At 47.2% G+C, this 17,379-nt stretch overlaps 2 protein-coding genes across 4 annotated transcripts in view; one reads left to right on the forward strand and one right to left on the reverse strand.

Annotated features, from left to right (window-relative positions):
- The first annotated feature begins 4,284 nt into the window (after positions 1-4,284).
- On the forward strand, positions 4,285-8,900 carry LBHD1 (LBH domain containing 1). The gene is made up of 4 exons (XM_083591586.1): positions 4,285-4,620; positions 4,709-6,288; positions 7,538-7,952; positions 8,605-8,900. Exons 2-4 carry the CDS (start codon positions 6,100-6,102, stop codon positions 8,646-8,648), a joined length of 648 nt encoding a protein of 215 aa, XP_083447712.1. The 5' UTR covers positions 4,285-4,620; positions 4,709-6,099; the 3' UTR covers positions 8,649-8,900.
- A 146-nt stretch (positions 8,901-9,046) lies between these two features.
- CSKMT (citrate synthase lysine methyltransferase) overlaps positions 9,047-17,379 on the reverse strand; it is a 51,818-nt gene continuing 43,485 nt past the window's right edge. Inside the window, exons 1-2 of one of the 3 annotated variants that reach the window (XM_083591542.1) lie at positions 13,459-13,599; positions 9,047-11,253 (exon numbers count right to left, since the gene is read on the reverse strand). In XM_083591542.1, coding sequence (XP_083447668.1) covers positions 10,586-11,253; positions 13,459-13,564 — 774 coding nt within the window. In that variant the 5' untranslated portion in view covers positions 13,565-13,599 and the 3' untranslated portion in view covers positions 9,047-10,585. The other 2 variants (XM_083591543.1, XM_083591544.1) reach the window with 2 other exon arrangements.

Genomic DNA, 17,379 nt, shown 5'->3' on the forward strand with positions numbered 1-17,379 from the left:
ACTCTGGCATGGAGAGAAAGTTATCTTCTTCACCGCTTCAATTTCTGGGAGATAAGTTGCTTATGAAGGGCCAGGGGTGGGGCCGGTTAAGAACAAAGAAGCAACTGGGAAAATGTGGCAACCCTACACCTCACTATTGGCTTGTCCGCAGTGGCGTAGCGTGGGGGGTGCAGGGGGGGCCGGCTGCACCGGGCGCAACATCTGGGGGTTAGGGTTAGGGGGCGCAAATCCATGGGTTAGGGGTGCAAATTACTTGCCTTGCCCCGGGTTCTGACAACCCACGCTACGCCACTGCTTGTCCGATGAAATGTCACCTTGTGCATTAAAAAACAACAGCATGATATCACAATGTACTTCAGTGTGTCCGCAGTCGGGTAATGTGATTTTGTGGCTATGTACAAATTGAAACATGTGGACACAGGGACATGGGTGGCGCTGTGGGTTAAACCACAGAGCCTAGGACTTGCCGATCAGAAGGTCGGTGGTTCAAATCCCCTTGACGGGGTGAGCTCCCGTTGCTCGGTCCCTGCTCCTGCCAACCTAGCAGTTTGAAAGCACGTCAAAGTGCAAGCAGAGAAATAGGTACCGCTCTGGCGGGAAGGTAAACGGCGTTTCCGTGCGCTGCTCTGGTTCGCCAGAAGCGGCTTAGTCATGCTGGCCACATGACCCGAAAGCTGTACGCCAGCTCCCTTGGCCAGTAAAGCGAGATGAGCGCCGCAACCCCAGAGTCAGCCACGACTGGACCTAATGATCAGGACCTAATGACTGGACCCTTTACCTTTACACATTGAAAGGCCCCATCTGTCACGCTGTGTTTCATGTCAAATTTCTGCATTCCTGTACACACCAGAGAGGGGAACAGTGTCTTCACCCTATACTGCTTACCTGATTTGTTTCCCCGAACTGGCAAACCCCACCTGCCACAGAATTCCTATTCAAGGAAGACGTCTTCTGCACATGTGTGCTGTCATCTGCCTGAACAGTACGGATCTCAGCTTGCATTTTTAAATCGGGTGGCAGGTGGTTTATGGGGAAATGCATCAAACAGCAGAATTTCTAGATAGACTACGGGAAACAGATGAGTGTGAGGCTTCAAATGCCGGTGTTGGGAGCACATTGGAGCCAGAGATTATGACAATGTGCACACAGCCAATGATGGGCTCCCTTTTCCCCTTAATTGGATTATCATCAGATCTGGGAAATCCAAATTAATTGGAAGGCAGGGAACTTGACTGAGGATGCTGGGAAACCAGCCACAAGTAACTTAATATCCACATTAAATTTATGAGTGGATGAGCCCATATAATCTCAGAGGATGCTTCACAAAAATGGATCACATGATAGGAGATGTGAGGTTGTTGCCTGGATGAACTGAAGCTGGATAATGCTGTTAAATGTTGATTGCCCCTTAAGGGGCAATACTTCAGGTGCCATATTGTTTACCAGCCCCTGCTCCTGTGCTGTTAGAGATGTTGGCTTGCGTGCGTCAGCAGACTAGCACGCTCATCTCTGTGCCATTTCAATAGAAGCCCCAGAGTTCGCTCTTGCCTTGCTGCCTGGGTGGACAACATTCTGATTTGAATATCGTTTTTCATCACTCGTACCTTCTTCCACAGTACAGTGGTACCTCGGGTTAAGAACTTAATTCGTTCTGGAGGTACGTTCTTAACCTGAAACTGTTCTTAACCTGAGGTACCACTTTAGCTTATGGGGCCTCCCGCTACCGCCGCTGCCGCACGATTTCTGTTCTCATCCTGAAGCAAAGTTTTTAACCCGAGGTACTATTTCTGGTTTAGCGGAATCTGTAACCTGAAGCATCTGTAACCTGAAGAGTCTGTAACCTGAGGTACCACTGTAATTTACTGATGCTGGGACTTTATTGTGAGGTTGCCTTTTTTAAATCAATGGATGCACATGCATCAGAAAGATTAGATACAAAAATGTACTATTATTATTATTATTATTATTATTATTATTATTATTATTATTTAAAAAACCCAGAAGTCTCACTTGAGGGTCAAGCCTCTATTAAAAGCAGAGGTGCAGGCCCAGCTGGGTTTGTCCCATCAGTTGGCAACCCACGTACACCTTGATATTTGCAATGAGGCACACACAACGGACAGGCACCACCACTGCCTGCTTTAAGTAAGGCCTTCCCCACCCTTCGCACTAGCCCTGTGACAATCTCTGCCTTGAGCTCATTAGCTGTGCTTTGAGTTTCCATGATCTCAGAGGGCGATTAATATCCAGGGAATAGAGATGGATGGCCAGTGTCCTGGGGTGACCTCACCCCCCTGGATCTGGAAGCCCCTCCTTCTCTCCCCCCCCCCCATTGCTCTGTTATTCTGTCCAGAGCCTGGGGAAGCGAACACCCTCTCTGCCCCACCAATTCCACCAGACAAGGAAGAGGATATTTCCACTTCTGCCAGAAGAAGGTGAGCCCTGGGAACTGGAAGAGGATCCACCCAAGATCCCACAGGACCGATTTCCAGGAAGAGGTGAGAAACTGAAGGGGAGGGATGGAGGATTCCTCTTGGCAGATTCCCAACTGAACCTGCTCTCCTGCCTTGCTATTGAGGAGTTCCTATAGGAACATAGGAAGCTGCCTTAGGCTGAGTTGGCTGTCGGTCCATCTGGCTCAGTATTGCCTGCACGGACTGGCAGCAGCTCTTCAGGGTTTGAGAGAGGAATCTCTTCTTCCCAGCCCAACCTGGGTTGAATCAGGGACCTTCTGCATGCAAAACATGGAACCACTGAGCCATGGTTCCCCCCTCCCAAATAAAGTAAGGTTCCATGGTTCCTTATAGTTCTGAAGGCAGAGCCAATTTATTTCATTTTATTAAGTTTATATGCAGGCCTTCCTCCCAAAGGAGCCCAGGGTGGCAACCAGAAAGTATTAAAACAATTAAGAAATATGGGGGTGGGGAGAGCCAGTATAGGTGCAGACTGGGAAAGGCTTCTTCAAAGATGAATGCTTTTAGCAGGTGTTGAAAATAAAATATAGGAACATGTGAAACTCCCTTTTAGTTCAGTCCATCTCACTCAGTTATTGTCAACAGTGACATATCAACCATAGATAGGTTGAATGGTCAGTTCTGGCAAGGAATGTGTAGCCTCTTTAGTTACACCAGCTACCTGTTAATTCCCAGACCCAATTTCAACAAGCTAATAAATGAGGACTTCAGTATGGTATACCACACATTCTGCAATTGCAACTTTCCCCTCTCGCTCTGTTCTTGTGCCTTGTGCACCAGAAATATTTTTTAAAAAGAGTGAAGCTTTTATTCAGGGTAGAGACAAAATATTTGAGGTGGGGAGGGGAAGCTTCACCTCTTTAATTTCTGCATGTCAAGAACATGTTTGTTTGTTTGTTTGTTTGTTTGTTTGCTTGCTTGCTTTTTAGCGTGGCCAAGTTCCCAAACAGCTTCTCTTGAGAGTGCTCACATCCACACTCTCCATTTAAATCACATCTCTACCACTTTGTGCCTTCCCTCTAATAATCTCGGGAGTTGTAGCTTGTTACGGGTGCGGGAACTATAGCTCTGTGAGGGGTCTCCTCTCAGCACCCCTTCGCAAATGACAGTTCCCAGGATCCTTCAGGGGAAGCCACGACTGCTTAAAGCAGTATAGGAGCGTTTTCAACATGTGGTGAAGATGCGACCTCAGATTCTGACCAGCCCAACTTTGACATTGCTGCAAATCCCTTAGAGTTTAGGGTTGCTTCAGGAGTTATAAGACTCTGCATTTAATGAGTCTGCCATGCTTCGGAGGAGGATAATATTTCAGTTGCAGGGAGAGAAGGCTCCCCCAGCTGGAATATTTTTGCCACAATAGCACCCTGTCATAAGAAAAAACTGCTCCTTTTTCCCTTATGGGCTACCCAAGAGCCCGTAGGTTCTCTGTCGGTAGGAGAAAATAACAAGAGGCCAACCAGAGAATATTGAGAAGCAAAGCAGCTAATAAGCCTGATCTCTATTAAACTGCCGCAACAGGGTCCCCCACTCCCCCCAGGCAAGGAGGGAGGAGAGGAACCCGGAACATTGGTGTGCAAGCTCTTATATAGACTTTTGAAATTGCCCACCCTGTAGCTCAAGACCACCCCCCAAAATATCATACATACATCACAGAAAGAGGTGGTCCCCAGCAAAAATGTGAGTGTGTTGCTTCTCTCCTGTCTGCCAGGATACCTGATAATGCGTTATCTGGTTGCCTTTTCTGGGTAGCCTGGCCATTCCTTGGAGATGGTAAATACTTCCTGAATCAGATACTTGCCAGACTGTATTTACAGGGAGGTGTAAGCCCCTACAGTCCAAAGACAATTGGAAAGCTTTTCCCATTTCCTTCCTCCTCGCAGAGAAATATCTGAGGTCAATTTGGGAGAGTCAAAATGGTTTCAGGATTGCTCTTTTTGTAAACAAAACTCTGCCCAATTTCCCTTATGGGGTATCCAAGAGCCCATATAGAGTCCTTACATAGGTTCCCTATTGGTAGGAGAAAATAACAGAGGCCAACCAGAGAATATTGAGAAGCAAAGCAGCTAGTAAGCCTGATCTTTATTGATCTGTTGCAACAGGGTTCTCACTGACCGCACGCAGGAGGGAGGAGGAACCCAGAACAATGGTGTGCAAGCCCTTATATAGACTTTTGAAATTGCCACCCTGTAGATCTGAAACATCATACATACATCACAGAAGGGGTGTAGCTCAAGACCCTCCCCCATACATCATACCTACATCACAGAAAGGGCGGTCTACAACAGAAATCTGAGTGCTTTGTTTACCTCCTGTCTGCCAGGTTACCTGTTTAATGGTCACTTGATTGGATTGCCTAGGGAGCCTGACCAGTCTTTTGTAATGATAAACACTTAGTTCCTCATCCAAATGTGGCCTTAAGACAGGATTTGTGAAGGAAAAGACAATGGGGAGGCTTTTCCATTTTCCTTTGACCTTGCAGAGAAAACATTTGGTCAGCTTGAGAATCAAAATGGTTTCAGGTCGGTCTTCCTGTGCGGATCTATGTATGTGCTTGGTTGGTACACTTATGAACATTTAACATATATCTAAGACCGCAAAATTCCTATCACACTCTCCTGTACTATTTCAGACACTATACTTATGCATGTGTGTTTGCCTTGTACATTTATGAACATTTATTCTCATTCTCTCTCTCTCTCTCCCTCCCACCCTCTCTCTCTCGCTCTCTCTAAGACCTTAGAATTCCTATAACAACCCCTTCACGCAGCATGTTCCACGTGGGCCTGCTCTTCTCAGAGGGAGGGAGCAGGCTGCCTATGCAGCCAGGGTCACGTCACCACAGACCCTTTGCTCCACATGCAGTGATGGGATATGTGGGCATATCTTATGGCTGAAGGATTATCTGGCCACGAGGACAAAGCGCTTTAGCGCTTCCATGAGATCCCAGGCCAGAGTCAGGGCACTCAGACCCTAATCCTTCTTAAGCGGCCGCACCCTGAGCTCTCCGCTATTAGAGAGGGACACGATTCTGAGGCCGCACACACACCACACATTCAAAGCAAAACATGAAACAATCATGGCTTCCCCCTCAAAAATCAAAGGGGGGGAGCCATTGTTTGTTATTACAGACCCTCCAAGTGTCCCTGTTTTCCAGGGACAGTTGTGGATTTTCAGAAGCCGTTCTGGTTTCTAATTTGAACTCAGAATGTGCTGCTTTTCCTTCAGGCATCCCTATTTTTTATCAGATTAATGTTGGAGGGTATGTGTTAAGGTTGCTGAAGGTTGCTCATAGACCTCTCTCTTCCTCCCACAGAACTACAAGTTCCCCGTGAAAAGATATTGATTGTTATACCTCTTTGGGAACTGTAGGCGTTTCCCAACATCTCTGCACCCTTGACAAAGGACTGCTCCCATAATTCTTGTCGTATTAAAAGAGTTTCAAATGCTTGTAAAACTGTTGGTTCTGATGACACAAGATTAGGCTGTGGTGACTGTGTCCCCTCAGATCTTGTTTTGCTTTTGTGTGTATTCATTTTTATTTTTTGTTTCAGATAGGGGCCTCAAAAGCTGGAAGGGGCCTGAGTCTCTCTGGATCTCTCGAGAGAGCCTGCTCCCAGATGCAGTCATGACTGAAATGATGAGGGGCTGTGAGGGCCCTGACACCCCGGGCGAAACGTGTGCTGCGTGCCAGATGTCTACAGGAGGTCTGGATCCTGCCATGAGTGGTGAGCCTGGTCCGAACACTGATCAGGAGATGCAGTGGATCTCAGCCAGGGAGGACAGTTCCCACCGAGCGCCTTGTTTGAACACCCAGGTAAGAAGGGAACGCTCTTTCGAGCTGATGTCCACCTCCATCTTCAGATAATATAATTCCCTCCTATGCAAGTTGAGGAACTTCCCTTATCCTTCTCATCCATTGTCTACAGCACAAATCAGAAAACCAGTGAATGTCCTCATTGACGTTCCCTGTTCACTAGGGTCTTGGCAACTGGGACATCCAAATGCAAGCTTTGCAGGAGTTGAACTGCTAGCTCAAAGCAGTCTCTGTGTGAGAGCTCAGCTGCTTTGTCTACTGCAATTGGAGTCTTTCCCCCCCCCCAAACAAGTTTTAGTTATCGGAAGAGTTTTATTTACCAGAAAAGGAAATGGCAAACTGAAGATGACGTGAGCAACATAAACCTTATCACAATTTACTAACTGCAGAATTGTAAAGTTGGAGGTCAGCTAAGCCACAGCTGGCATAGCTGATGGTCAGGGATGATGGGAGTTGGAGTCCAGTGAGGTTTTCGGACTCCAACTCCCATCGGCCCCTTGCCAGCATGTCCAATGGTCAGAGGTGAAGGGAGTTGTAGTCCAACAACATCTAGAGGGCTACAGATTCCCCACAGCTGAGCTAGAGCAGCCCAGCAGGTGGTTGTCCGGCTTCCACTGGAGGACGGGAGAACCCACCCATTCCTCTAGGGCAGGGGGGGTCAGCAAACTTTTTCAGCAGGGGGCCAGTCCACTGTCCCTCAGACCTTGTGAAGGGCAGGACTATATTTTTTGGGGGGGGAAATGAACGAATTCCTATGCCCCACAAATAACCCAGAGATGCATTTTAAATAAAAGCACACATTCTCCTCATGTAAAAACATGCTGATTCCCGGACCGTTCGTGTGCCGGATTTAGAAGGTGACTGGGCCGGCCCCGGCTCCTGGGCCTTAGTTTGCCTACCCCTGCTCTAGGGCATTGGCTCCATTCTCAGACTCGCTCTGACCGTCCATAAACTGCTTGAAAACTACCCCTGTCACTTGTAAAGCCCACCATGGCTGCATGCACATTTAAAGCATGTGACTTCCCCCAAAGAATTCTGGGAGCTGCAATTTCCCCCCTATTATTCCCCGCACCCTTGTCAAACTACAGTTCCCAGGATTCTTAGGGGGGAAATCCTGCGCTTTAATTAAACACATGGTGCGCAGCACCCAGCCTCTCTCTAAGTCCTGAATTCAAAAAATTGTCAACATGTGAAAAGGCCTTCCGTTCTTTGATTTGGGTTAAAACTTCTTCTGCACTTCTCTCTCCAGCTCTTCCTAAGCCCGCCCCAGGGCCTGGGGGCAGATCCCTTCCGCGGCTCCCCCTCGGAGTCATGCGGCGACCTCCCTGGCGAGACCTACGAGGAGATGTCCAGGGACCCCCCTGAGCTGCCCTGCGAGGAGATGTGCGTCCGGGCAGCCCCTTGCGGGGGCCAGTGCCCGGAATCGCCATGTGAGGAACTGTGTGAGAGCGTCTTCAAGGGGCCAGCCTCCCGGAGGCTGTACGAAGAGGAGCGTTATGTGGAGACGTGGTCAGGGAAGGCTCGCCTGCCCTCCATTGTGGTGGAACCCATTGAAGTGGGCGATGTGGAAAGCGGGGAGCTGCGGTGGCCCCCCGACTTCACGTTGCTGGAGGAGCCTGAGCAAGACGAGCTCTTTGCTGACGGCGAGGAGGACTTGGGGGCAGGTGAGTGTCCTACTAGTGCCCACCCCCCAAATCCCAACTTGATCTGTGGGTGGGGCTTTTTTCAGCCAGAACTTGCTGGAACTCAGTTCTGGCACCTCTCAGGTGGGCGCCATGACAGTGGTACCTCGGGTTACATATGCTTCAGGTTACAGACTCCACTAACCCAGAAATAGTACCTCGGGTTAAGAACTTTGCTTCAGGATGAAAACAGAAATAGTGCTCCGGTGGCGCAGCAGCAGCAGGAGGCCCCATTAGCTAAAGTGGTGCTTCAGGTTAAGAACAGTTTCAGGTTAAGAACGGACCTCCGGAACGAATTAAGTACTTAACCCGAGGTACCACTGTACTGTTATTTTTGTTGTTTTGGTTTAATTATTTACTTATGTTTTAGCTTGTATTTTATTCTTGTGAACCGCCCTCAGATCTTTTGATGAAGGGTGGCATAATAATAATAATAATAATAATAATAATAATAATAATAATAGACGTTCATGGTGAGTTGTGGCACCTCTCTTTCTAGAAAAATAGCACCCTAGTATGCCACACTTTACTGAGTGAATACGGCCCAGAATCCTTTGCGAGAGATTTTCAGGTTATCCGGGTCCCAGGTCCCCCTGTAACCTCCTCCCCTCTTCCCGTTTTCTTGTTTCCCAAGGACTGTCGTCTTTCGACAGCGACGTGGAGGAGGTGCTTCTGTAACATTCTGCCCAATGTTTCCCTGGGACGGATGGACAGAAACGGCACCTTCCCAACGCCGCCCACGTCTAATCACGACTTGGCAACGTCTTGGAAAGGGACTCTGGGGCATCGCCTTGGAAAGAAGCAAAAGTAGCATCCTGCTGTTTTGTTTCGAGGTGTCTCTCGGAGGGGTAGCAGATGTCAGGAGCTCGTCCTACACTCGAGTAGGACCCTGGCAGAGACACATGCTCGACTGGCATGTTCTCTCCCTCCTGGTCGATCGTTCGGGAGATTCAGAAGCTTTCTTCAGCCCGAACATCACAGTGACCGATGCCAACAGACACACACAGACACAACAGGCACACTTAGGGATCCGCAGAGTCTTCGCAGCTTGCGTGACAGACCTCAGCAACTCAGCATTTGGGCTAATTTACTTTATTTACATATAAACACACACGGAGCACTGCAACATGGCTCCCTCTCTCTCTCTCTAGCATCAGACAGCATAAAGAAAAAGGACAATAGTCCCACTTCACGGAACACAGTAACACAGACATCCTGTCTCCGTCGCTTCCCACTTTCCCAGGCAAAGGGGCCTGAAGACAAACATGGCAATGGTGACTTCAGCGTCATTCTATCAACCGGGATGAGCGTCTGTCAGCGGAGGATTAGGCCTGAAGCTCCTTCCCACAATTCCTACATGGTGCCACCTCCTTTTCCATTTAGCTCTTGGCTTAAACTGGGGCGGGAGAGGCAAATGTGACTCTCTAGGTCTAGAAATGTGAAGGCTTGGGAGAAAAAAACATGGAATAATAATATTTTTTAAAGAAACATCCCCCCCCCAGGCCTTCACATCTCAAGCCAAAGCTCTGTCTGGCCCTTGGGACTCTTTCCAGTCACATCTGCTCCTCAGACAGACCTGCTTTCCCCCAAGGCCCCCAAAGGGCTGTCTAAAAGAGAACGTGGCCCTCAAACTGAAAGGGGTTCTCCATCCTTGGTTTTTTGCCTGTGTATAAATCTATATACATGCAGACGGAAGGAGCAGGTCTGTAGCGTGAGGGTACCTCCTGGATCCAGCCCTGTCACTGAAGCCTCAGATGCTTATTTTGAGCTTCAGCTGGTTCGCCAGCTTTTGGACAGAAATGGCTTGGCCACCGTATTCCACACTCTGGTAACGTCCAGCTGGATTACTGCAACACACTGCATACTGGGCTGCCCTTGAAGACAATTTGGAAACTTCAAATGGTCCAAAATGCAGCAGCCGGGTTAAGGATTGGAGTTCTCAATTACTTAGGCCCCAAATAACCGGTATCTGAATGGCTGCCTCTCAAGTGTTAGGATTGGCAGTGGGGGCCTGTTGGTAGTTCCACCACCCTCACAAATTTGGGGTGGTGGAGGTCTGGGTGATGGCATTCTCCGTGGCAGCCCCTCTATTGTGGAATTCCTCCCCACAGAGCTGCTTATGGCGCCTGCGTTATGTAATTTTTATCATATGCCAAAGATTAACCTCTTTGACACCTCAGATATACTGGTATGTATATCTTAGAACCTATCCTATTCTCTCAACTGTCATCTGTTTTAACTTATTTTAAAATAACTTATTTTTAAACTGTTGCCCTGGAACCTGATGGTGAAGGGCGGGTGAGAAATGTAATAAATGAGAATAACTCTCAAACCGGCTCATTTTCATTCCCTTTTGCCATTCCTGTTGTTTTCTGCCTCCAGCGCTTTCTTCCCTGGGTAGGCTTGCTTACACAGAAAAGTTTTTAGCAGACGTCAAAAACAGCACAACAGAGGCGTCTGCCTAAGATCAGGTGGCAGGGAGTTCCAGAGAGCAGATGCTGCCACACTACACGATCGATTGCTTGAAGAGCATTAGCTAGCACCCAATTTCTAAACCCCAGCTGGCCTCGAAGGTTTTACTTCACCCCATAGGATACAGTTTTTCGATCCCTCTTCTATTTGACAGCTCCACTGGTCCCTGAAGAGTCTGGGCTTAGTATGTAAGCATAGTAACAGATGCTACCGATATGCGCAATTTCCTTCACGGTAACTTTCACCCCCCCTGCCTGTTCCAAAAACGGCACCCTGGCGTCCGGATCCTCATCGGAAAACTGAAGCAGGTTCCCCGTGGGCCTCAGCACCCTCAAGCACTCTGACACCAACGTCTTGGCTCTGCCCGGGCCCTGGGGGCATCGTAGCAGCGTATCACAGGTCCCCTTGTCGAGAATGAGGTGGAACGATCTCTCCTCGAAGGTGCTGGTCAAGGCAGTGGCATCGGCCAGGTAGCAGTGCAGTTCAGAAAGAGGGTGCCCCGGTGGGGGGCTCTCCCTCACCAGCTGTTGCAGGGAGTCAATGGCTGGAGCGGAGAAATCCAAACACGAGATGTGAAGTTGCTGGGGCGAATCTCGAAAGAGCCCCAGACTTAAAGCGGATGTGCCGCAGCCGACGTCTAGTATTTGGGTCCGGCCGGCCGGCGAGCTGTGAAGGAAGGAGAGCAGGAACCCCGAGACATCTTCGTAGGAAAAGAACCAGTCAAAGTGGCCAGGACGCGAAGCTCCTTTCTCCTTAGCGCTGTAGAAGCGGTCCCAGGCGTCACGCCGGTCCATTTGCCGAAGGAGATCATCTGGAAGATGGATGGAGGCAGAAGGCGCAGCGTGTCAACTGCAAAGCCACATATTTGCTGGACCTCAGCTCGCCTTGCCTTTCTTTGACCCCACAAAAATTTAAAACTAAACACATGTTTACATGTATGTAACGAACGAAGCTTTGCAGGGTTAAAGAAAGAGAAAAATGGTGCAAAAAAGTATAAAGATAGAGGTAATCTACATTAGACACAACAGTTTAGAAAGAGTAAAAATTTTGAGGTCTTAGAACAAAGGAAGGAAGTCAATATGTGCATATGTATGTACTGTAACGATTAAAATGACGATATGGTTTTATTTGTAGATGTGTTTTTCTTTTCTGTTTTTCTTGTGTTTCTTGTGTTCTTTTTTCTCTTGTGTGTTTTTTCTTGTTTGTACTGTTTTATTTTTGATTCAGTGTTTGTAATTTTTGTTGTAATTTTGCATTGAAAATTAAAAATTAAAAAAATAAAATAAAACTAAACACGCAGGGTATTCTCCAGAGCGCAGTCCTAAGCACACATTTACTCAGAAGTTAAATCCAAGGTGGTTTACTCCCTTGGCATTAACCAGCCCTTTTTTGTGACTTAGAATCAGAATTGTAAAGTTGGAAGGGACCCCAAGGGTCATCTAGTCCAACCCCCCGTCACAAAAGCAGGACATTTATTATTTGATGTATATTCAAATTTATTATTTGATGTACATTCCCTAATCGTGTTTGTTATGTTCTCATTTCATTTTCAACCTTTTTATTCGACCGTCAGTCAGAAAAAAGTACATTTGTCAATACACAGTTAAAACATCCAGGAAGATTTTAGAACTTAGCCAACACTAAAATGGGCTAAACAGATAGCCCCATATCAATACAGTCAATTATAGTCTTGCGACGCTTAAAAGCTAAAAAAAGAAATTTGGCCACCAAGGAAGGTATAGCTCTAGTGACATTATTCAGCAAGTGTAAAACCTGATTTTCTCCGGGTAGGAAGCTAAATTGACATAGGTGTGGGTCTATAAAATTTTTGTCTAAGCTCTGCATAAGAAGGGCAAGTCAAGAGAATGTGTTCGGTGGACTCATTTGTTTTATAATTGGAGAAAATCATCATCATCATCATCATCATTGCAGGACAAAAATAAACCAGAAGATCTGTGATATAAAAAGTTACAGGATTCAAGCAGAAGGTTGCAGCCTTATGTGCTGATTTGGGATGAAGCAATGTGGCTGCCCCAAGGCTTTTGCAGGCTCAAACTGTATTGAAAGCTGGATTGCATATAATTGCCCCTACACGGTCATGATTAGCACAAATCATCATGTGTAAGCATCAGACAGGACGTTGGGAGTGGCCCTCAGTACCTTAAAAGGCGGGTTTTGCCCTTCTATGGGACTCCCTTGGGGTAGCCATTTTCCCAAAGCATAATTCAAAAGTTGGAATCAGAGTGGGGAGGGACCCTGAGGAACATCTAGTCCAACCCTCTATTATTCCCTCCAATCATGAACACAGGTGTTGTGTGCCAACTGAAATGCAGCAAAAATGGGATCACCAAGAATCAAGAGGAAGGAATCAGCCTGCTCAAGGCAGACTGTGAGATTTGCCAATGCACAAACACCATTGAAGGAGAAGGGGGAAAAGATTGGTTATATTGTTTTAAAAAAATTGTTTGGGGGGGAAAATGGTAACTTAAATCCTGCTCTTACATGGCATGATCTCTCATCCAAGGACTGATGAAGCACAAAACTGCTTAGCTTCTGCACCTGATGCTCTCAGACCAATTGTGTATGTGCATGTGAGTGTGCGCACAAACGTAAAATTGCAGACAGCATAAGACTCTTTACATAGCCGAGTATTCCTGTTTGGGGTGCCCTCGATCTGTGGTTGTGTATACATTTAAAGCACTCACCTTCCCTCAAAGAACCCTGGGAAACTGCAGCTAACCCCTCACAGCGCTACAATTCCTGGCACCCCTTTAACGAACTACAGCTCCCAGAAATCTTTGAGGAGCACGTGTGCTTCAGATGTATGGTGCGTTTGCACCATAGAGGGCAACACCATCTAATAAATCTCCAAATCCAGAGCCCAGCCGCCGCCTAAGCTTTGATGCAAGCAGATCAGGATGAATACTCAGATCCCTTGAAAGGAGCCTTTTGCAAACCTCAGTTGTGCAAAAGCTCCCTGCCCTCCCTTTTTCTCCTTGGCGTGAGAGGCACCCACCTGACCAAGAGGAAGAGGAAGAGGCAGAAGAAAGCGAGGAGCGCACCAGCGCCCTGAAAACACCCCGAGGACCTTTCAGCCAGCTTGCTGCTGCTGTTGCTGCCATCTTCAGTGGGGCGGGAGGAAGGGGGAAGGAGGAGCTAAGGAGATCACAAGGAGGAAGTGGCCGATCTCTGCAAAGCCGCATCTGTAGCCCCAGCAGCAAGAAGAAGCAAGCAGCATCTGGGTCAACTTGCAAAAGCAGGTCAAACTTTTGCCACCGTTTCCCCGATGTGTTTCGCTACTGCTCCGCAACGTGGGAGGAGAAATGTTGAATAAAGCTTGGAGGGAGCATGGACCCACCGTAGGGAAGGGGGTTGATGAGGTTGTCGTTATCTGCTAATTGGGTGGGTTTGTATTGCTTTGTTTGCTGTCCGGGTTTTGCTAAGGTTGCTTGTTAGTGTTTATGGGGCTGCGGTGCTGTTGCGATTCTTCCTCGAATTTATTTATTTTAGTTCATAAAATTTATACACCGCTAAGCCCCTCAAAGAGGTCTACTGTTCAAGACTTTTGAAACGTTAAAATAACATCCGACTAAAAATAGATTAAAACTCGCATCCACTGTATAAAAACTTGCCCACGCTTGCAGGAACAATTATGTTTTTAGCCGGCACGGGAAAGAGTAAAGCGAAGGCATGATATCAATTGGCAGGGAGTTCCAAAGTGTACTTGTGCTGCCGTCCTAAGAGACTTGAGTTATTAAAAATGCAGAATGGGTCTTATGTGGCTCGTCTACGTTGCAGAGACGTTTCACCTTTAAGCTCCATATAGGATCTAATTCGCAAAGCTTCAAACATTGTTATGGGGTTCAAGCCCTTTGTTTTTATGAATATATGAATGAACATGCTGGGATAGCTCAGTCCGTATAGCACGAGACTCAGCTTCAGGACTGTGAGTTCAAGAGCCGCCGTCCCCCTTGGGCAAAAGAGTCCCGCATTGGAGGCGGTTGGGCTAGATGATCGCCGGAGATTCCTTCCAACCCTTAAGAATAAACAAATATTTTTATTAACGGGTGTATTTTCTTGAGACATAGGAGATCAAACCGAGCTTACACACAGCCTTGAGAAAAAAGCATATTTTGAGGAAAAAACGCTGAAATATAGCTGAGCGAGGAATTCAAGTTTTATATATTTTTTTGCACCAGTAATATTCCCCCCAGAGGGAGGTGCACCGTTCCTGGAGGTACTGCAATACCAGGTCGATGCATGGAGTGGATGGAGCAAGCCCCTATTCCATCTCCCAATTCCAAAAATCCATTTAATATATAGTCCTCAAATAGAGGACATATCAGATATTAAACTGATAAGAACAGATACTACACTTGATCTTAGCCAAAAGGCCGAGAAGCGATACCAAACGGAACAAAAATTAAGCGGGTCTCCTTTCCCGATGGCTTTTGAGGTGATGGTGGGTACATGGCGCCGCAAAGATCTCACCGCCCCATCAGAATCAGCACCGTTTCCAATTCCACAAAATACACTCTGACGACATTTCTACCTCTTTTCCAACTCAGCACCCTCTAGATCGACAATTTAACCTCAAAACTAGATTATTCTTTCGATTTTATCAATTTCTCAGCAATCTGCCTGGTTACTCCGATGGCGATTGGTGCTAAATCTGCATAGACCCGCCCATTTACACGTCAGGCGCCTTGTGACTGTTAACTCATTGCGTGCCAGTACAGGTCCCCAAAGTTTCCCGTTCCTAACTTCCTGTTCCCCTTGAGAGCATCCTGCAAAAACTCAGCTGTCAAGCCAAGCAAAGCAGAGTTGCAGAATAAATATTTCCCTTATTCCAAGCAACTTTAACGAACTGCAGGTTCCAGGGCGTGGTGCCTGGTTTGCATTGGGACTGAAGCGGGAAATGCAGGGAGCCCAGGCAGGAAGTGGAACCAGAATGACAGAGGTGGGGCCAAATAATTCTCCCTTGCTCTCCTCCTCCTCCGCCTCTTCCCCGCTGAGTTCTGCAAAGACAAGTCTGCGACATTTTTCCACCTTCGCCGCATCAAGCAGTTGGTTCCTTACCTTTCCCACCCCGACCTGGCCACAGTGATCCATGCGACGGTCACCTCCAGGCTTGACTACTGTAATTCGCTCTGCCCTTGAAGCTGTCCCAGAAACTCCAGTGGGTACAGAATGCTGCAGCCAGGCTCCTCAGGGGGTCCCTGCCATGGGAGCATATTCACCCAGTGCTCTTCTAGCTTCACTGGCTCCCGGTGGAGTACAGGGTCAGATTTAAGGTGCTGCTTTTGACCTTTAAAGCCCTTCACGGCCTAGGACCCTCGTACCTACGGGACCGCCTCTCCCGGTATGCCCCATGGAGAGCCTCAAGGTCCATAAATAGCAACACCCTAGAGGTCCCGGGCCCTAAGGAAGTTAGATTAGCTTCAACCAGAGCCAGGGCCTTTTCAACACTGGCTCCGGCCTGGTGGAACGCTCTGCCTCATGAGACCAGGGCCCTGCAGGATCTGATTTCTTTCTGCAGGGCCTGTAAGACAGAGTTGTTCCGCCTGGCCTTTGGCTTGGAGCCAATTTGATTCCCTCCCCCTCTTTCTTTTTTCTTTTTTTCTTTCTCCTCCTGTGATGAGGCTGCATTTTAATATTTTAATGTTTCAATGTTTTAATGTTGTATTTTAATCTTGTTTTTAAGCTGTATTCATTCAACTTGTTTTTATTATTGCTTGTTAGCCGCCCTGAGCCCGGCCTTGGCTGGGGAGGGCGGGGTATAAATAAAAAATATTATTATTATTACTACTATAACTCTAAGGAAAAGGAAGCTGGCAGGCAGCCCCCCCCCCTTGTTCCCTAGGGAGGCAGGCAGAAGGGGGCTGGCTGAGGACAGATTGTGGTTGGTGGGGCAGCAGCCATTCCCTTAAACGGGCAAATGAGAACCAATGTCTGCATTTGCATGGCATTACCTTTGCATGGAAATGAATGGCCTTTGCACTGAAACAAGCATTGTAAAATAACATAATCATACTGTAATTCATTATGTAAAATTCTGCCACAGCAGACAGCTAGACAAATAACTTGACTCTTGTTGGAAGGCAAACTGCAGCAGAAAGAAATCAGTGCTGCTTGTGAGGAGCAGGAATAAGGACAGAAATTGATGCCTTCTTAAATCTCTAATTTATTGGGCGGCAGTGTTGGGGGGAGTTCGTAAAATCTGCTGCATATTTCTTAACCTGTTCATTGAAATGCCAGGCCTTATGTAGTCAAAATGGCACCCTCCCTGGAGATATAAGCAGGCAGGACAGTTCGGAAAGTACAACAAATATATATATTTTTAGGGAGGAAACCAATGGTGACTAAGTAAAGTCAGTGGCCATGGAATGCTGAGCGGATGGGTGGGGAAGTGATTGGAATATTTTGGAAAGAGAGCCTGGCTGGTTAGAATTTGGAACTAGAACATTCTGAAGCAGAACATTATGCTACTTGTGTTTTTTTTTTCTGAACCAGCAGAAAATTAGGTGCCATGTTCCTGGAGGCACTGGAACCCCAGGCTGATGCAGGGTTTTTTTGTATGTAGTTTTGACTAAAGTACACATTTTTGCAGGCAAACTATTTTTAATACAGTCATACCTCTGGTTGCGAATGTGATCTGTGCGGGAGGCACGTTTGCAACCTGCAGTGTTCGCAGCATGCACGTGATGTGATTTGGCGCTTCTGCGCATGCACCATACATCATTTCGTGCTTCTGTGCATGCACAAGCGCCGAAACCTGGTGCATCTGCAACCTGAAAGCACGCAACCTCCAGTGTTCGTAACCCGAGGTACAACTAATGCACTTGTGTGTGTCATTTTCATCACTTCATTTGTTTTCTCCAAATATATGTATTTTTGCAAAAGTTGTTCGGTTAGACAACTCTATAAAACTTTCAGA

Source organism: Podarcis filfolensis (genome assembly GCF_964270895.1).
Source record: "Podarcis filfolensis genome assembly, chromosome: 16".
NCBI lineage: Eukaryota > Metazoa > Chordata > Lepidosauria > Squamata > Lacertidae > Podarcis > Podarcis filfolensis.